At 41.0% G+C, this 21,221-nt stretch overlaps 1 protein-coding gene across 4 annotated transcripts in view; it reads right to left on the bottom strand.

The window, feature by feature from the left end:
* tbc1d4 (TBC1 domain family, member 4) overlaps positions 1 to 21,221 on the bottom strand; it is a 58,265-nt gene that overhangs the window by 27,432 nt on the left and 9,612 nt on the right. For 2 of the 4 annotated variants that reach the window (XM_052142468.1, XM_052142464.1), the window contains exons 2-10: positions 14,833 to 15,447; positions 14,007 to 14,096; positions 13,365 to 13,469; positions 11,185 to 11,317; positions 11,002 to 11,093; positions 7,679 to 7,789; positions 6,550 to 6,672; positions 5,759 to 5,809; positions 1,138 to 1,346 (exon numbers count right to left, since the gene is read on the bottom strand). In XM_052142468.1, the coding sequence (XP_051998428.1) occupies positions 1,138 to 1,346; positions 5,759 to 5,809; positions 6,550 to 6,672; positions 7,679 to 7,789; positions 11,002 to 11,093; positions 11,185 to 11,317; positions 13,365 to 13,469; positions 14,007 to 14,096; positions 14,833 to 15,447 (1,529 nt within the window). The remainder of the gene's footprint in view (positions 1 to 1,137; positions 1,347 to 5,758; positions 5,810 to 6,549; positions 6,673 to 7,678; positions 7,790 to 11,001; positions 11,094 to 11,184; positions 11,318 to 13,364; positions 13,470 to 14,006; positions 14,097 to 14,832; positions 15,448 to 21,221) is intronic. The other 2 variants (XM_052142466.1, XM_052142465.1) reach the window with 2 other exon arrangements.

Here is a 21,221-nt window from a genome sequence, read left to right as displayed (position 1 = left end):
CATTCATCATTGTTTTGATAACCTTATGCAACGTCACAACATTTATTTCCATACAGAGCTGCATTAATTTTTGGATAAAATCTTGTATTGATGAAGGGAGAGTCGAACCACTCCGTAAAGTCTTCTCCAGCACATCCCAGAGACTTTCATTGGGGTTAAAGTCAGGACTCTGTGGTGGCCAATTCATGTGAGAAAACGATTCCTTATGCTCCCTGAACCACTCTATCATAATCTGTGCCTGATGAATCTTGGCATTGTCGTCCTGGAATATGCCTGTGCAATCAGGGAAGAAAAATACTTTGATGGGATAACCTGGTCATTAAGTACATTCAGGTAGTCGGCTGTCTTCGTTTTATTGCTGCAATAACACTGACTCCAGAGGATTGTACAGTGGGCACTATGCATGACAGGTGCATCGCTTCATGAACCTTCCCTTCTTACCCTGACGTGCCCATCACTTTGGAATAGGGTAAATCTGGACTCATCAGACCACATGTCCTTGCTTCACAGTCCAATCTTTATGCTCCCTAGCTAACTGAAGTAGTTTTTCTGATTAGCCTCAATAAAATGTGGCTTTCTTGTGGCCACACAGCTGTTTAGTCCCAATCCTATAAGTTCTTGTTGCATTGTGCATGTGTAAATGCTCTAACTTTTACTATTAAACATAGCCGAGAGTTCTACTGTCATTTTTTTAAGATGTGACTTCAAGCGTTTTAGTGATCTCCGATCACTATCATTCAAGATTTCTTTCTGACCACATTTCTTACACGAAGCTGATGGATCAGCACTATCCTGTCAGGTTTGGACAGTTCTTAACCCAATTCCAGTGATTTCAGCAATCTCCATAGATGTTTTCTTTGCTTAATGCAGGCCAATACTTTGTTCGTTCTGAAACACAGTAACGTATTTTCCACGACCACGGGATACGTCTTACAACATGGTTGTTTAAGAAATTAGAAGCTACACACTGGATCAGTTAGGGTTAAAAGACTTGTTGCCAGCTGAAACATTAATCACTGCAATAATGATCCAATCATAGACTCTTAAGTATCTGCTTATTTAAATCCAAACGGCAACTTTTTTGGGGAGGCAGGCAGTGTATATGGTTTTATCACAGGAAGGCATGTGATGCATTACCTGATCTGCAGCAGCTCAGGGGCCAAAGACTGCTGCCTGTGCAGCTGAGCCTTACAGCCCTGGGATGAAGCCTCAGTGAAGGTGATCTTCTTCTTAATGGGAGGGTGGCTGAAGGTGTGCGCACGGCGACGGAACTGCGGGGCATCTGGATCGTTATCAAGGTAACTGGGTGGAGTCCCAGGTGGGGAGTCACCAGGTGAGTCGGCCTGCTGGATGAGCATAGAATGAAGCAGGAATATAATAGTGTTGAGATTTAGTCTGACAACATACAGTATAATGTAGTGTGACAACAAACCCTGCTATTGGAGCAAATTGTTACAAGAGGTCAATGTGTGTTTAATGAACTGTATCTTTTTTCCTGGGCAAGAACAGTGAAAATGTTCAATAGCTATTTTTGTAGCGAAAATTTGTATGTGACTAAGCAGAAATTGACTTTCAAAACTAAACCTACTCAGATAAATATTGACTGGAGTATAAAGTGTGACAACTAAACCTGTCTCCCCTATATACCAGCTGAAGTCACCTTAGCCAAATACATTTAAACTCAGTTTTTCACAATTCCTGACATTTAATCATAGAAAGCATTCCCTGTCTTATGTCAGTTAGGATCACTACTTTATTTTAAGAATTAGAATTATTTATTTCAGCTTTTATTTATTTCATCACATTCCCAGTTGGTTAGAAGTTTACATACACTTTGTTAGTATTTGGTAGCATTGCCTTTAAATGGTTTAACTTGGGTCAAACTTTTTGGGGAGCCTTTTACAAGCTTCTCGCAATAAGTTGCTGGAATTTTGGCACATTCCTCCAGACAGAACTAGTGTAATAGTAGTCAGGTGTGTAGGCCTCCCTGCTCGCCTATGCATTTTCAGTTCTGCCCACAAATTTTCTTTCGGACTGAGGTCAGGGCTTTGTGATGGCCACTCCAATACCTTGACTTTGTTGTACTTAAGCCATTTTGCCACAACTTTGGAGATATGCTTAGGGTCATTGTCCATTTGGAAGACCCATTTGCAACCAAGCTTTAACTTTCTGGCTGATGTCTTAAGATGTTGCTTCAATATATCCACATAAATCTCCTTCCTCATGATGCCATCTATTTTGTGAAGTGAAGTGCATTTTGTGAAGTCTCTCCTGCAGCAAAGCACCCCACAACATAATGCTGCCACCCTCATGCTTCACAGCTGGGATGGTGTTTTTCGGATTGCAAGTCTGACCCTTTGTCCTCAAAACATAACAATGGTCATTATGGCCAAACAGTAAAATTTTTGTTTAATCAGACCAGAGGACATTTCTCCAAAAAGTAAGATTTGTCCCCATGTGCACTTGCAAACTGTAGTCTGGCTTTTTTATGGTGGTTTTGGAGCAGTGGATTCTTCTTTGCTGAGCAGCCTGTCAGGTTAAGTCGATATAGGACTTGGTTTACTGTGGATATAGATACATGTCTACCTGTTCAATCCAGCATCTTCACAAGGTCCTTTGCTGTTGTTCTGAGATTGATTTGCACTTTTCGCAACAAACTACATTCATCTCTAAGAGACAGAATGGGTCTCCTTCCTGAGCAGTATGATGGCTGCATGATCCCATGGTGTTTATATATGCGTACTATTGTTTTTACAGATGAACATGGTACATTCACGATGAATCAGACTTGTGGAGGTCCACCATTTTTTTTCTGAGGTCTTGGCTGATTTCTTTTGATTTTCCCATGAGGTCAAGCAAAGAGGCAATGAGTTTGAAGGTAGGCCTTAAAATACATCTACAGGTACACTTCCAATTGACTCCAATTAGCTCAGAAGCTAATTGGCTAATTGCCTGAAGGCTTAACATAATTTTTGGGGAATTTTCCAAGGTGCTTAAATGCACAGTTAACTTGTGTATGTAAATGTCTGACCTACTAGATTTGTGATATAGTCCATTAAAAGTGAAACAATCTATCTGTAACATTACTCATGTCATACACTAAAGTATTTGTCCTAAACAACTTACCAAAACTATAGTTTGCTAATATGAAATCTGTGGAGTGTTTTAATGACTTCAACCCAAGTGTCCGTAAACTTCTGATTTCAACTGTATAGGCATTGTATCCCCCATTGGCCACACTGCCCTCTACATACCATCAACGGCTACTACAAAACCATTATTCGGCAGACCACTTCTAAAAACAGTCCATTTGTAATCCAATTTATCAACAGTCAAATCAAAACCCAAATTCATATGAATAAAGAAACGCTCTGTGGTGAGCAATAAAGCGAGAAATGTGAGCACAACCTATACGTTTCAGACAAACCAAACACTTGACCGCAGCTACATCAACTATTGATTGTAAACTCACCCAGCATTTTCCTTCAGCAGCCTGAGTCTCGGATCACTTCCCCAGGCAGAAGTAGCAGGGTTGGAGTTAGCATGACTACACATATACTGTGTGATCTATTGTATGCTAATAGCCTGTGTCCTGTGACACATCAGACACACATGAGCCATTGGAGGTGAACCGGAGCACAATAGAGGTTTTTGGCTGGTGTTTACTGTACTGGCTATAGGAAGGGTCTCTCTCTGGCTCTCTTCCTCACTCTGTTTCCTGTCACTGTGCTACAGCAGTTCCTGAACTCATGCTCTACTGTTAGTTAGTCCACAGCAGGGCCAGGAAACCAGCAACGGCTGCACAATGATCTTTCTCCCTCTACTTGCACAAATCTCAAAACCTGTCCACTTCCCTCAGCTGCCAACAGCTAAATTTGGAAAACAATGATCCAAACAACATAAGTCTTAAAAACACAAGCTGACATCTCTCTTGTCAGGGTAATAGAGGTAATGGAGTTGTCAAACAGTGCAGAAATTGCACAATTTCATTTTAGCAACAGAGATGGTGGGAAGACAAAAGAACATTTCAAAACCGTAATAATGTACTAATCTTTCGATAACTACTGTACTATGTCGCTCTCTCTTTAAAGCTTGCATAGGTATATACTGCCAAAAAAAAAAAACCTTGCTTTCCAGTTAAATTATCAAGACATTCTTAAAACAAGACAAGTGTACTTCAGCAATTGTCCAAGGCCACACCCATACTTTTCCTTTTTGAAAACTCTGCTTTCAGTTTTCTGAAATTGTTTTCAAAACGCTTCATTTTCTGTGGAGGAAAATGCTGTTCTAGTGTGGATGACAGGCATAAACAAGCTAAATTAATGCATTTTCAAACAGAAATGTATTAGTGTGGGCATAGTCTAAGATAATGGACTTGCTTTCAGAAAATATAATGTCCACTGTATTCTCAAATTTGATTTGTCTGTATTCTCTGAAAACAAGTCTTTTATATTAATCAGTACTGGTTCTCAAGTAAAAGTAAGAAAGTAAAAGCTTTTAGAATGTTTAGATATTTCTACTGGCACACAAGAAAATTATTCTGAAGCCTTTTATGTAGCCTTTTGATTATGTTCAAACAGCTAAATGGAAAATGCATGAACAGCATCTTTCAAAGACCTGAAAGTCTTTTTATCACAAAAGTGGGATTTCTGAAGACAAACCCATATAATTGCTCAAATCCATATGCGCCAGACACTCCAAAAAGTATTGAGACTTGTGCCGCACCGCAATTAAATAACAAAATATCAAACCAAGTGGTTTATTTTAAATATATCTATTTATTTTATTATATTTAATTTCAATAAATTAATTCAAATTTAATAAGATATATTGTAGTTTATTTATTTATAATCAGTTTATTTTAAAGGAAGATACTGAAAGCACACTTTTCAAACAAAATATTTCACCAAAACAGTTTAAGTTTACGTTTTAAAATAATAGAAATACTTTTCAAAAAGAAAACAAAAAGTATAAATATTCTGGTTTACAAATTTCATTGAACATGTACATAGTTAATGTAATGAACTATACCTGTGTTTACTCTGCTAAGACACCTGTTCGAACTTTATACCAATGTCTTCGAAAACCAGCTGGCTTAATCTTATTGCAAAAATGGCTCAGAAAAGTTAAACTAGTTCTAAGAAAAGGCCTAGAATCATGTGTTTTTGCAAATGCTCCTTGGTATGTTATTTTGTTAGCTAACACAATGAAATTCATACATTTCTACATGTCAAGTATCCCAATGCTTTTGAAGCCACTGTATTCTTAGACCTGATTCACAATACATTCAGAACATTGAGGGGAATTGTGAGATTGTGACAGTAGAGTGTGTGTAAGCACAAGAAGAGTGACACGCTCACATTAAAAGTGCCTCTGAGGCCACGTGAGGACCCTGTGGAAAAGCAGAGCAGAGTGATTTGTGCTCCACAGAGACGCGTCCAGATACCCGAGCTTACATCACTCACGCCTCACATTTCACACCCCACTGAGACAGTGAGAGAGAGGTGGACAGGGTCCATACAAGCCCACAGATAAGATTAAATCAAATGATGAAAAACACATAATATATTATTACGTTGCACTGGTATTATTTTCAGCATGGGGTGTTAACATGCTTTTAGGAGGGGGCAGAACAGAGACAAGATTCTTGGGGGGGGGGGGTTGGGGTGTTCTCAGTATGAGCTAGGGTTTAAGTGACAGATCTTGGTATTCACATGTTTTGTGTGCTGTACCTTTGGACAATAGAGGGGATACTCACACGATCAAAACTTCCCATGCTGCCTAGATGCATACGCATACGGTTGGCCCCCTGGGGAAGACAGAGTGAACAACTAAATTAAAATAACAGGATTGCCATTTGCGCATGCAATAAAGAAAGATTTCTCCCAAAATAGCACACCAAAAAATGACAACTGGTCATCATTTACTCACCCTCATGTTGTATCAAACACATTGAACCTTTCGTCTGTGGAACATAAAATGATATATTTTGAAGAATTTTCGTGCTGGTCTTTTCCATATGATGAAACCACAGAGTGACCATGTCTGTCCATTATGCACTACAAAGGTAGACCATTTGGAATTTGCTCTACATTACAAGAAATCTGAAGTCATACAACAGCTTTTTGTGAAGACCATACATTTCCTTCTGTTCCACACACAAAGCAATCGAATGGCTTTAGAACATTTGGAATGAAACACATGAGTTGTGTAGACTAATTTTATGGTGCTTTTTCTACATTTAGGAGCCAATGGTCACTATTATACTATCATTGTCTGGAAAAGAGCAGTATAACAAATTCCTTTAAATATATAATTTTGTGTTCCATGATGACAGAATTGTCATTTTTGGGTGAACTTATTCTTTAAGGTCCATGCTTATCTAGTCTGCTATATCCTTACAAATAGATATTGCCTTACGAGTAAATACAGCAGATGGCGAAGTCATTATAATACACAAACAACAGTCTTATTTTATTGTGATAGAGTAAATGGGTCAATCCCCATTGAAAGAGCAATAATACACAGGAAGACAACATGCACACACACCCGTGAGAAGATGTTCTCCAAGGAGCTTGTCAGAGAAGTCTTGGCTTTGTTCTTCAACAAGTCCAATTTGTTGCGGCCCACGCTGGAATTATCAGATGTCAAGGCACTGGCAGAAGCATTCTGCTTTAACACACAGGTATAAAGCAGTGAATGAGTGAGAGTGAATGTACTGTATGAATAGACACAATTTTCAGAGAAATCCTTGGAATGTCTGTTCTGCACTTAGTGACATTTCATTCAGACAATACATTTTAAAATATGATTGAAGCAAGATCACACAAGCAACCAGGGATCAAGGATAAATAAGCTTGAGCAAAACCAACAGAACTTAAAAGTAATAGGTAACCCAAACATTTTTAATTCTGCCATCATTTACTCATCCTCAGTTTGTTCCTAACCAGTATGACATAAGTTTTCCTGGGGAACAAAAAAGGAGAAATTTTGAAGAATGTACTGACCATGCTTTTCCAAGCAATTACCTAGAATGGGGATTGGAATGAGTTCACGTTTCAAAAAGGATACCAAAATATCATAAATATCATACAAAAATGTTGCATATGACTCATGTGCTATATTCCAAGTCTTCTGGTCACACAACAGATTTGTGTGAAGGAATGAAAATCTTGACATCCACTTTAGCTCTCCTTAGCACATTCAATAGAGCTCACGAGAGAAGTAGCACTGTGCAATTTGTAAACATAACATTCTTTCTGAATCAGATCTTTTCAATTAATCAGTTGATCCGGTTCACAAAACCAGACTGAATGATTTGTTCACAAATCGGACTGATCTGTTTCTCGAGTTCAACTCGCTAGCTCAATGATCTGGTTGCATTTTAATCTTTTTCTCATACAATGCATGTATGATTGTATGATTTTCTAATTTTGTTTGGACTCATTTTATTATACTTTTATGGAGCTGTTGTGTCTTTTTTATGCTTACAATCTCCTATCACCACTCATTATAATTGCATTTAAAAGAGCGACTGCTACAATCAAAATGTATCAATTTCTGTTCCACAGAAGAAAGTGTTACAGGTTTGGAACAAAATGAGGGTGAATAAATGATGACAGAACTTCCTTCGAACTCACAGAGAGAGTGCATTTATGTGTTTGTATGTCTATACTACCTGTGGGGCTTCTCCGATATGGATGTGAGATTTCTGCTTGGTCTCACACAATTGTCGAAGATGAAGAATCACAAGCTCGTTTTCTTCCTGGTCTGATGATGGCTTCATTTTCTAATGTATCAAAAATACAAGTTAAATACAATATAAAGAATTAAGATTAAATGATACAGTGCCATTCAAAAGTTCACTTGTGAACAGTGACTAAAAACAAAATGCTTTTCATTTTGGATCGTTCCGAGTAAAAACTGCATCCTCCTTTCCAAAAGTTTACTGGTTAGGACAAAACAAAATAACATTCTTTTTAAAATGACAGTACTCGTAAGATAAACAAGCAACATGGTCTGGAGAAACAAGCCCAAAATAAACCACTTGCCTCCCGATAATAAGCTATTTTTTAACAGTTAATTAACAGTTAAGTATAATTTTATTTACAGATCTGCTTCTGTTAAAATCAGCAGCATCAAATCTGTATGAATGCATCATATCTAACAATAATAAACCATCATAAAACAACTGAGAAATGTACTTTTTACCTCTAATAATGTTTACCTTGTATCTGAATTAGCCATGCATGTATATGTAGTAATTGTACATAGTTGTTAAAAAGGTCTTCATTCTGAGAATGCGACTGTCACAGTTTGTCTCCACCATGTTCAAGGACTCTTATTTTGAAGTTTTCTCCTGCACTATGTTTCCCAGAATCCACTGGCCTGATCACTTCCTCGTTATCACCACCTGTATGCCATTCCCTCATTAAGTTCCCTGTGTATATTACCTTCTAGTTTTGCTCATTGGTTGTCAGTCCTTGAACGGTAATGTTTGAATTTAATGTTTGTTTCCACTCCAGTTAATATAATTAAAGGATTTAAAGTTTCTACTCCTGCATCTCCTCTGTTCCACGCCAGGACACCAAATGTTACAGAAAGACTGGCCCATACTAAGGATTACGGATTCACTTCATCTATGCTCACATGAGCATGGAGCCAACGGCTTTTTTCCTGGAGCTTTTCAGGCAGGATCTTCCCCTACTGGAATATTCAACCAGGTTCCTTCACCTCGCTGCTACTGCAGACTTTTCAGATAAGTACTTCAAGCCCATGTATGGTATGGGGTTAAATTTCTATCAAGCAACCGTGCTTCCTGAGGTGGGGAATCTCTCCCTGGTTGAGTATGTTGCTGCCACTCTGATCCTCCATTTACCCTCACTACACTCCTTCTCCAATGTAACTCATCTCCCAATTTTCTCTCCTCACCTAGAGGGTTATGACGGGAACTCCAAGCCTTCCTCGGCCCCAGCTTCCATGACTCCTTCCTCGCCCTCGGTCTCCAAGTTAATTCCACTCCATGCAACTCCCCTAATCCTATTCTGTTTCCAGTGGTCGATTCCCTGCCACAGCCAGCGCCTGTAGCCTCGACCGTCCCAGAGCCAGCGCCTGTAGCCTCGACCGTCCACGTAACCACGCTCCCTGCTGGCCGAAGGAGAAAGAGAAGGAAGAGGGCACCTTCTCCCCAGAGCGCTCCGCCCTATGTGTCTTCCTCGGCTCCGCCCTATGTGTCTTCCTCGGCTCCGCCCTATGTGTCTTCCTCGGCTCCGCCATATGTGTCTTCCTCGGCTCCGCCCCCAGTCTGTGGCCAACGCCCAGGCCTCCAGACCCAGTCCTTGCCCTGTGGCCAACGCCCAGGCCTCCAGACCCAGTCCTTGCCCTGTGGCCAACGCCCAGGCCTCCAGACCCAGTCCTTGCCCTGTGGCCAACGCCCAGGCCTCCAGACCCAGTCCTTGCCCTGTGGCCAACTCCCAGGCCTCCAGACCCAGTCCTTGCCCTGTGGCCAATTCCCAGGCCCCTAGACCCAGTCCTTGCCCTGAGGCCAACTCCCAGGTTAATGTTACAGTTTGTCTCCACCATGTTCAAGGACTCTTATTTTGAAGTTTTCTCCTGCACTACGTTTCCCAGAATCCACTGCCCTGATCACTTCCTCGTTATCCTACCTGTATGCCATTCCCTCATTAAGTTCCCTGTGTGTATATATACCTTCTAGTTTTGATCATTGGTTGTCAGTCCACTCCAGCATTTGTTTCCACTCCAGTGTTTGTTCTACTCCGGTTAATATAATTAAAGGATTTAAATGTCCTACTCCTGCATCTCCTCCACTCCAGGACACCAAATGTTACAGCGACATCCACAATTAGGCAAAGAAATGTGTGATGCAGCAGTTTTCATCAGGTTTCAACAGGATCAAAGCATGTTTGATTTTTCCTGTCAACATGAAGTGGTGTAGTTCCAGAAATTGACTGCGATAAAACCTTTGGCCTTTAGTTTCATGAAAAAATTATCAAAACAAAATTAACCGGTTGCCAGCATTTAACATTTAAGTTTTCACTCCAGAACAATTGAAAATCCCGTTGTTCGTTTTTGGTTTTTGTTCCTTGAACCGTTTTTATTCCCTGCTTGTGAAAATACTTATAGTTAAAAAAAATTTCTATTTATTAATTTTTTTTCCCCTTCTAAATTATATTATCGGCATAACAATTTCAAAGTTGAAAATATTTCTAATATTCCTAATATTTTTTTATATTTCCCTTTGCTTTAATGACAGCATGCCCTCGAGCTGGACTCCACAAGTTTACAGTATACAAAAACATAATGATCCATGTTATCCCAACATTATCTGAGAATCTTCAAAAGATGTTAAAATCGCAGAATTTAGTTTATTTGAAGGATTAAATTACACTTACTGAGATGTTTATTAGGAACACCTGTACACCTTATATTGATGCAATTATCTAATCAGCCAATTGTGTTGCAGCAGTGCAATGAATAAAATTCAGATATGGGACAGGCACTTCAGTTAATGTTCACATCAACCATCAGAATGGGGAAAAATGTGTGGCATGATTGCTGGTGCCAGATGGGCTGGTTTGAATTTTTCTGTAACCGCTGATCTTCTGGGATTTTCACACACACAAGTGTCTAAGAATTTTCTCTGAATGGTTCCAAAAACATCCAGTGAGTTATTTGTAGCAGTTATTTGGATGGAAACGCCTTGTTGATGAGAAAAGTCTAATGGAGAATGGCCAGACTGGTTTGAACTGACAGAAAGGCTATGGTAAATCAGATAACCACTCTGTACAATTGTAATGAGCAGAAATCATCTCAGAATGCACAAAAAGTCAAACCTTAATGCGGATGGTCTACAACAGCAGAAGACCACGTTGGGCACATTATTAAGACCATAGTGTTCCTAATAAAGTGCTCAGTGTGTGTAGATTTTAAATAAAACAATTTTGAATGATACTGTATTTTTAGTTACTTTGTTTTGCCTACCTGCACCCTCTCGAAAATGTTGACTTGCTCATTGTCACTCAGTTGGGACAGGTACTTCTGAATGGCTAGTTTTGCCCTAGGCGGATACAAGCCTGGGACATCGAGAGAGAGAAACAAACTGGAATGTTGTGCTAAAACTGGGATGAGTACATTGAGTGAGCTGCAGGAAGCTGCGGGCTGTACCTTCAATCCTCTCGCAGAGCTTGTGTAGGTCGTGCATTGGACAAGCCTCGCACAGTTTGATTTGGTTCTTGGAGCTCTGCATTGCTGCTGCTGTGCTGAAGGCTTGTTTCAGGGTGAGCATTACTTCATCCACCTAAGACGAATAAACAATTTTGGGACATTTAAAAAAAAAAAATCATCTTTAAGGTTTACTTGATCTGTAAATTTGTCAAAATCATAATTTTTTTTTTTTTTTTACTTTTCTAGAAAGATGAACTTCTGGTTTTACATTTTGACAATTCTGTGGGTGAAGTTCACTGAATTTAAAAATATCCTTATGATTGTTACTCCATGTCCATTTTTAGTATTCTTGCACATGTCACGAAGAAGTTACCAGGTTTACTGACCTTACATGGTCATGACATGTGTTGAAAGATTAGATTATATATTTGCACAGACCACTTTTTCATTCATTAATTTAGCAGATGCTTTTATCCAAAGTAATTTACACATAAGGAATACGGAAAATGTGATTCATCATGAGGAGGCAATATAATGAGAAGTGCAGCAATAAAAAGTTTCATTCAAATTGCTCAGAGAAGGAAGGTTGATCCACCAGCGAGGAACAGTGGAAGTGAAAGCGATTTTGTGCCTCTGAGAGATGGCACCAAGAGGCTGCATTAAATTGCAGATTGGATGCTTCTGGAGTGCACATAGACTCGAAGTAGTGAGTGTAGATAGGGGAGTGCAGAACCAGTGGCTGTTATGTAAGCAAGCATCAATACCTTAAACTTGATGCGAGCAAAAATTGGCAGCTAGTGTAGTTTGATGAAGAGAGGCTTGGCATGTGCTCTCTTGGGCTCGTTGAAAACCAAACGCACTGCTGCGACACATTCTGAATCAATTGCAGAGGTTTAACTCTATATGCAGGAGGTCCTGCCAGAAGAGCATTACAGTAGTCCAGTCTAGATATGACAAGATCTTGGAAAATAACTGTTGTAGCATGATCCAATAGAAAAGGTCTGAATTTAATAATATTGTACAGTGCATATTTACATGATCAGTCTTTTCTATGTGGTCCTTTTCTAAAAGTTAAACTAATATTCAAACACGATCCCAAGATTTCTGGCTTTTCAAGATGGTGTAATTTTTGACGAGTCAAGCTGAATGTTGAAGTTATGTTGTATAGCTGGGCTTGCTGGAACAACAAGAAGCTCCATCTTTGCTAGGCTGAGTTGGTGTTTTTTTTTTTTCCTTAATCCAGCAAGAGATGTCTACCAGGCAGTCTGAGATCTGTGCCGCTACCATAATATCATCAGGCTGGAATGAGAGGTAGAGTTGTGTGTCATTGAAATAGCAACGATAGGAAAAGTCATGTGCCTTAATTGCAGATCCCATTGATGTCATGTATAGGGAGAAGAGGAGGGGCCCAAGAAAAGAACCCTGAGGTACCCCAGTCTGTGTGACTTGAACACTGCTCAGATTCAAGACACCATGAAGGACCTACCTGTGAAAGCATTGGAGTGAGGTTCCTGTGAAGCCCACTTTCGAGAGGTTGGAAAAGAGGATCTGGTGGTTAACTGTATCAAAAGCAGCAGACAGATTCAGCAGAATGAGAACAGACGATTTGGATGCTGCTCTCGCAAGCCTCAGAGCATTGGTGACAAGGCAGTTTGAGTGCCCGATTCTGAAGCCAAACAGGTTGTTGTCCAGCAGGATGTTTCAGGTCAGCTGGGTAAGCTTGGTAATTACAGTATATCATACCAGTCTTGTGCTATCATATGTAATGTTTAAGAGTTATGGTTATACTCTCTCATACATAATTTTTGTAATCCTTTATTTGTGGTGGTGCACATTTGGCCCTTATTATTCCATTGTTATTGCATTACTGTAGACTTATTTTTACAAACAAAGGAATAAATAAAAAATATTTTCACTGGTAGCTGCAAACATGCTTACATATACAACATACAAATCCTCTACATCAGTTTTATAATGGAACTGTAGACATATGTATATTATGTGCACCACATGTCTAATCCTATTTGTCCTCTGTGTGGAATTAAATGGGCAGACAAATCAGAATGTCAAAGGTAAGGTCCACATGATAGGTAAGAGAGGGCCATTCTTTCCATTGTACCTTATAATAAATAATTGATGAGTGTGGTAAGAACAGGTGCTGCAGGCGAGTCAAGACTCACCAAAGAATCAGTAGCGCACTGGAACACATAACACACATACTGGCTTTGGCCCAACTCCTCCACATCCCAGCAAATAAAGCCAAAGTGATCTGTCTGTTTAACTCCCTGTAGGCATAAAAAAGTGGTAAATTACCTCATAATTAATCACATAGTGTGTCGCAATAACTGCATGTCACAATGTACCAGCACAATCTAACAACACAAAGTAAAGTAAAAAGTTCATTTTATAAAACAGAAAGCTCTCATTCTGAATTCAATCCACAAACACTCCACTCGAGACTGCGTGTTAAGAGTAGTTTTTCCATGGTTAAAATCACGGATTCTTTGCATCATGTCTAAAAACACCTCATGCTAAAATCCTGGAAAATCAGGCCTTGAGTAGCTTTATTCTTTTATGAATATTATTGCTGTTGCATTCAGTATCATTATATGTATGTGAAAATATGTTACATGTATAAGATAGTGTTTGAAAGGTCTTTTTTGTTGAAAAATGTCACCTACAGAAGTAAAATACTTAATAAATCTGGACTGATACAAGTCATCACGTTGCTAGGCACATGAGGTGTATGACATTAAAGACGGGGAATGAGATTATCCCTAACATCTAACAAACCTACAGGACTAAACCTTGCACACACAAACCTGTGAACAGGAGGAGATGTCCTTAAAATTCTTCTCTAGAACAACAGTTTTGGTGTCGGGGCTGATGAGATTTACTTCAAATCGTCCAACCTGCACAACAGATTGGTTTCATTGCACATTTTGCTTATGGAAAAGGAAGCAGCAAAAACAAACACACAAGATAAATATCTCATAATAACTGTCTCATGACACCCATAGTGGTTTCTGAGAGCTGCATTTGCATCAAAATAATCATAGCTTATATCACCAAGGTCACAAAAGGCAGGAAGTGATTTCTAAACCACTGACCTTTGTGACAGCTCTCTTTGAAAACTGTTTAAAGGAAAATGCCCTGAGCTTGAGTTCATGACTGTCATGCATGCAAATAACCAAGATTTTCTTTTTTTTTTTTACAGAAGACATTTGCATGCATAAGCCTGCTTTCCTGTGCACTCAATTCTTCCCTCATTTTAAAAGTTGTACATATAACAAAATTCGTTTTTTGACAAATACGTAAAAAATCATGTACACTCAAGTTTAATTTTACATGGAGAAGGTAGCCCCATGGGGGCTGACATGTCGAGATCCCATGACCACAGGAATATCGATTATCGCAGTAACCACCATATTATTAGACTGCTTGCTAAATAAATTAATCATGGTTGACAGTGAACACAATGATATACCGTAAATAACTGAAAACTGCTTTTGTTTAAGGCTGTATCCATGGCACTAGGTGTCAGTAGGTTCAAGACAAAAAATACAAAATTGTGCACCTTTAAATGAATGAAATCACAGCATTAAACAAACACCATGTGTATCAGTATTTTGGACCTGGAAGTTGTACCTGGAACAGCATTGTACGATTCTTGTCAGCATCTGACGGCTGCACATTATTGGGTGCACTAGCATGTCTCCTGCGAGTCGACCCCTTGCACGCTGCCTCTCTGGACCGTTTCTGCAGGTTACTGGCCAGGCTATTACAGCGCGTACGAAACTCCTGTTGCTCCCCGAAACCTGAGTCCTCCAAGATGCATTCAGGAAAGGCCCCTCGCAGGCTACCCACACTGGAAGCGCTCGTCAAGTCCAGTTTCTCATTGCCCACCTCAGGCAGCTCCTCCTCAGTCAAGCTGGGCTCGGGTTCAGGTTCGTCAACTTCACAGAGGGAGGAACTCAAAGGGTCGTCCCCTATGATGAAATCCACAGGGGCCTCAGTAGAGCTACGCTGGCCACTGAGGAGCCGCTGGCGTTTGCGTTCAATCTCATGCTGACGGAATTTGTCGATACAGTCGTCAATCAGCGTAGAGGGTGCTTTCTTGCAGTTGACTGTCACTTTTCCACAGTAAAGCACCTCAAACTTCTGAGAGTTGTAGAAAGACTCCTCAGTCTCTTGCTTGGGCTTGCTTCCCTCCTTAAGAGCAGCCTTGGACACCTGTCTAATGCTGCTAATAACCTCAGGCACCTGGGGAAGAGGGTACGGTATTATTTCATCAATTAAAATTCTATATAACACACTGTAGGGCAAACAAGGACACCACTCCCATTCAAAAGGTAAATTTATCATGTTATACTTTTGCAGGGAGAAATGAGGGTTGCATTACTAACTAGATAAACCCCTGGAGGAGAAATTTAGGACCCAATAATACATAAACCAAGTGAACAGACAAAGTTACAAAAAATAAATGGCTAAGCAACAAGAGCATACATTAAAGAAGCCAAATGGATATAATTCAGATAGGCCTATACTCTGTCATCTGATCCAATATAATTGGCCATTTAGAATGAAACTTGATCGGCTAAGAAAGGCAGATCTATTATTATATATAATAGAACATTTGTCTATACATTAGCAGGAAATATATTGAAATAGGGTACTTGTGTTTAAAACTGGTACATTTACTGTTTCAGAAAATCTGATGTACTGTAATAAATTATGACTAAAAATCTAAAGGCATTGATGACTAAAAAGCTAAAGGCTTCAATTGCAGCTTTGATATCTTTAAACATTACTCTGAATCAAGTGTGTACAAGGTTAAGGAAATGATAAGTAAGACTGATTTGTATTATGCAATACATGTCTTGTTGAGATCATGCAAAAAGGAATCTGGTGACAGAATTGGGTCAGGTGCCAATAAGACTAGAGGCCTTCTTCAAAAATGAGGGGGGAGACTGAAAAGCAGGGCCACAGACATTAAACAAACATCAGATCAGCTCAGGCTACACTGGAATAGCACGTCTGACTGGCTTGTTCTATATGACTACCATAAGCCAGCAGTGAGTCTAAATTTTTAGCTATTGCAACAGTTAATCCCTGAAGATACGATCGAGGATCAAAAATAAAGAAAACAGAAGTAAAGAAAAAAGAACGATACTCAAACACAGATGTTGGCGACCTATGGCACGCAAAAGTGTAATAATTAGCATGCCAGCAACGGCAAGACAGGAGTAGACTATTTTATTTATATGAAATTACGCACATTCATTCCAATCTACATTTTGATGTAATCCTTCCTTGTGATCATGCAGCATGTTGTCATGAGCTGAATGGGAGGCTAAACAAAAAGTAAAAATGTGATGAGACTGCAGTGTACCCAACAGACTTGTGCAGTGTGTGCAAACCATTCGTGCATCACAAGCCGGCAGCACTTCACTTTCGGTTAATTGAGCAAGTAAACGCACCCACTTTGCTTCAGACAGGCTGCACGGATGACAGTCTACACATTCTGTGTTTCATTGGTTTATAATTGCTTTCAGAACAACACGTCATGTAATAAGGAAAACATCACTATTAATACTTGAGATTTCCAATCGAGCATACAGGTACACCCTCCTTAAACCATGGTCACACTTAAAATTACATTAGATTAAAAGAGAAAACATAAACCCACATCGTGGGGTTCAAAAATCGTTCAAAGGACTATAAAGGGATAGATCACCCAAAAATGTAAATTCTCTCATCATTCACTCTCATACCATCCCAGATGCATATGACTGTATTTCTTCTGCAGAACACAAACAAAGATTTTTAGAAGAATATTTCAGCTCTGTAATTCAATGCAAGTGAATGGTGATCAGAATTTTGAAACTCCAAAAAGGACATAAAGTCAGCATAAAAGTAATCCATACTACTCCAGTAGTTTAATCAATGTCTTCTGAAGCGATCCAGTTGGTTTTGGGTGAGAACAGGCAAAAATTAAAGTCCTTCACCGTAAATCCATCGTTGCAGTCTATAGGTACGATCATGATTTCAAGCTTGAGTACACTTGCACTTGACGCATGTGCAAAGCGCTAGATGGAGCTATAGGAAGCTAATTAAGCTTGAAATCATGATCACCAAGGAGAATACTGTCAAGATGTACGGTGAAAAAAAGAGTTCCATTTTGGTCTATTCTCGTCAATAACCAACTGGTTCGTTTCAGAAGACATTGATTAAACCACTGGAGTAGTATGGATTACTTTTATGCTGACTTTATTTGCTTTTTGGAGCTTTGCAGGTCTGATCACCATTCACTTGCACTGTACGGATTACAGAGGTATTCTTCTAAAAAACTTTATTTGTATTCTTCAGAAAAAAGGATGTCATAAATCTGGGATGGCATGAGGGTAAGTAAATGATGATAGAATTTTTATTTTTGGGTGAGCTAATACTTTGCTTAAAAAACCCTGCTTTAGTATGTTGCACAGTGCACACAGAGTAAAAAGCAGTGGCTTACAAAAGATTCAAGTCGAATCTGCCAAGAACAAATGCCTTGTAATGGCCACAGAATGGCTGCATTAAAATACAAGGCGCCATAGCAAGGTCAAATAGATTACTTGCTAAAGGCAGTTATAGAGACTATGCCAAACATAACTCCACGCTGTGCACACTTGTCAAACTTTTCCAAAAATACAAATGAGTCTGTTTGATCCCATGAAAACATTCACAAAAGAGGCAAGATGAGACTGCAACAGACATCTGACATACTGATTTCCCAATTGAATTGGCAAAAAGATAAATAAATGTTTCATTGCAAACCATAATCATCTTTTCTTTTGAGCAGATGTTGTGCCCACTGTTATTATTTATGGTGCTTGCTAAGGTAGCATCACTATTGCTATTGCTCTTACTTTGCGTTAGGGATTAACAATGCCCTAAACCCTTAAAATTAAACTTTGGTGTTTAATTTGTCCATAACTTGCATGATTTGTGCAACAGAGAGTGGGTGTGGGTTGTTAAAGAGAGGAGTGCTCTAAGACATTCTTCAATTGTCACATAGCATACAATGAAATGGGAAAAATCCCACAGACGTACAATGATGGAGCTATAGGGACCAGAATATCATTATATCAGTTTTTACTTAGGTGGCAAGCAACCAGCTAGAAACTCTTTAGTAACCACCAGAGCTTAACATTACCTTTTTGGCTAACCGGCCACTGTGGCTATTGGTATTTCAAAGTGACTAGCCACTCAGTATTTTCACTGGCCAAAATTCCCCATTCATTGCATTTTGTTTTTTGATTTTTTTTTACATTTTATTTGAACAAGAATTATATGAGTCCAGCAGGACACAACCCTAATGATTTAAGTAATCTCTTAGAATATCTAAAGGCAAACATGACCAGTTAACTTTGTCAATATTTTGCCCATTAGTCTATGTAATTCCAGATTTGAACCCCTTTATCATTCTATATTGTACTTGCCTATATGAAAGTTTACTATTGTTCTTCCATTTTTTTAAAGTGGCATTTGAAATTAAAAGTCCATTGCCACAGGTAAGACGTTGGTTGGCTTTACATTACTGTGGTTAGGCAGATATTCTTCCTAAAAAATCAACAATAGCATTTGTTATGGAAAACTAAGAGCCTAAACATGTTTAGAAACCTTTAACTACAACTTTCAGAGTTACTAATTCCATGGAGTACAACATGGATAATAAAATGTATATGTTAAGTGGCTTAAACTCTTAAAAAATATTTACTTTCATTGCATCTTTTTCCATGAATGGGAAAAATACATTAATTTTTATTTATTTTTTTCCATTGCAACAAATAAAGGTGACTGAATGATGAATTATTATTAGATATAGATTCGCTAGATTCACCCTAATCAATTTAATATGCATCAATACCAGTTCCCTATCGAGAGGTCGCTCCTATTGCGTAAGTAGCTTACGCTATGGGAAAACTCAGTTTCTCGAGAAATATTGAAGTCTTTATGTAAAACGCATTGCAGCTGCACAGCAGACAGTGATGAGCGAGGCAGCTCGGTCATTGGCTGTGCTGCGGCAACTGCTCGAACCAGTGACGGAGCGACTTAGAACACGCGACCAATGAGGGCGCGTCCCGCATTCGCGTGCTCAGAGCCTGCTGAAATTAGCATATGAGGGCTATATATTGAGCGTCCCGTCACGCCAGTTCTTTTAGATTTAATCTCCTTCAGCGAAGACCTTCTCTTCGCTGGATCCTCCGGATTTTTGGAGTCTTTCGCCGCCGTGGACAAGCTAACAGCGGGACTGCTGAGAGGACGCCGGCATCTTCAGCCGCCTTCGAAGCCTTCTGCTACGCCATCCAGCGCGCATCGCATATCCTTTTACTGAACAAGCGTTCGCCCCCGCGACGCTTTTTAAGAAAGTAAAAGAGTTATTTTCCAGGCGTTGTTTCAAATGCCTTCAGCCTGCGCCTCGTGCAGAGGCCCTCTTTCCGACGGAGATCGGCACATCATCTGCACTCGCTGCCTGGGTCTGGACCACGCAGAAGCTGCACTCATTCAGGGCGGACTCGCTTTGCCGTTTTCACCGCAAGCGAGCCGGCTGCCCCCGTGCTGCCACCTCTGTTCGAGCCGCGCAAGAAAAAGCGCCGCTCACAGAGGCTGCCAGAGCACCCCGACTCTGGTGATGTCACGCCGGCTCAGTCCCCGCGGGCATCACCACTACCAGATGTCTCCCCGCCGCCGGTCCATTTCGCGAGAACGGACCTGCACCCCTCCAACAAAGCGGTGGGTCTCGTCTCGTTCGGCACATCAGGGGACGACGACGGAAAGGATGACAGCCTCTCTCTTGACGCTGCATCCGACGACTGGCCGGGCTCGTTCGACCCCGCGCCATCGGCATCAGCGGACACGAGCGCGGGCACCAGCATGGACTCGGAGATCGTCCGTATCCTGTCTAAGGCCGTGGAAGACCTCGGGCTCGACTGGTCTTCTCCGGAAGAACCCGCCCGCAGCCGGCTGGATGAGTGGTTCCTGCAGGGGCGCCGGCAGGCCTCCCGACAGAGACCCTCTCCTTTCTTCCCTGAGGTGTACGACGAGCTCACGAAGTCGTGGAAAGCCCCGCACTCGGCTCGCCTAAAGCCTCTTTCTCTTCTTCGCTCTCCTCAGTGGACGGCGCGAGAGAAAGAGGCTACAAGGCAACTCTGCCCCTAGAGGACACTGTGGCCAACCATCTATGCCCACCCTCCACCGCTGGATGGAAGGCCAGAGCTTCTCACCCATCGAAGCCGTGCAGAACCACATCAGCTCTCACCGGTCGCGCATACGCCGCCGCCGGTCAAGCTGCGTCAGCGCTGCATTCGATGGCGGTTCTACAAGTGTTTCAGGCCAAACTTCTCCGCTCTATGGACGAGTCTGGACCTGAACCCAACGCTTTTAAGGACCTGCGCAGTGCTACGGACGTAGCTCTGCGAGCCACAAAGGCCACCGCCCAATCCATTGGCCGGGCCATGGCTAATTTGATCGTCCTTGAGCGCCACCTGTGGCTAACGCTAACGGAGATGAAGGACGCGGATAAGGCACCCTTCCTTGACGCACCTGTCACTCCGAGCGGCCTGTTCGGACCTACAGTGAGAGATTTCACGGAGCGCTTCACTGAGGCGCGGAAGGATTCACAAGCTATGCATCACTTCCTGCCTAAGTGCTCCAGCTCATCTCAAAAACCGCCCCAGCAGCAGCAGCGAGCCAGGGCAGAGCCGCCCGTCTCCCAGCCGAAGAGCAGACCTGAAAAGGACGCTCGACGCCGCTCGCGTTCCGCTGGCCGAAGAATGCCGCAGGAGCAACGAGGCCCTCGACCCAGAATCACCCTCAACACAGAGCATCGTAAGTCTTCCTAGCAGCAGGAAGAGAGGGAGTACGTGTCTTGCAAATGCCGGACCGCTCCCTCGCAAACATTTAAAACATTACCCAGTCCCCTTACAGGCGGCTGGAAATGTCTATACAGCAGTCAATGGGCCAGTCATAAAACTTGCTCACCTGCAATCAAACGC

This window comes from Xyrauchen texanus, chromosome 14 (genome assembly GCF_025860055.1).
Source record: "Xyrauchen texanus isolate HMW12.3.18 chromosome 14, RBS_HiC_50CHRs, whole genome shotgun sequence".
In the NCBI taxonomy this organism is placed as follows: Eukaryota; Metazoa; Chordata; class Actinopteri; order Cypriniformes; family Catostomidae; genus Xyrauchen; species Xyrauchen texanus.
Note: the sequence above shows the minus strand (reverse complement) of the source record. Positions and strands in the feature narration are given on the sequence as shown.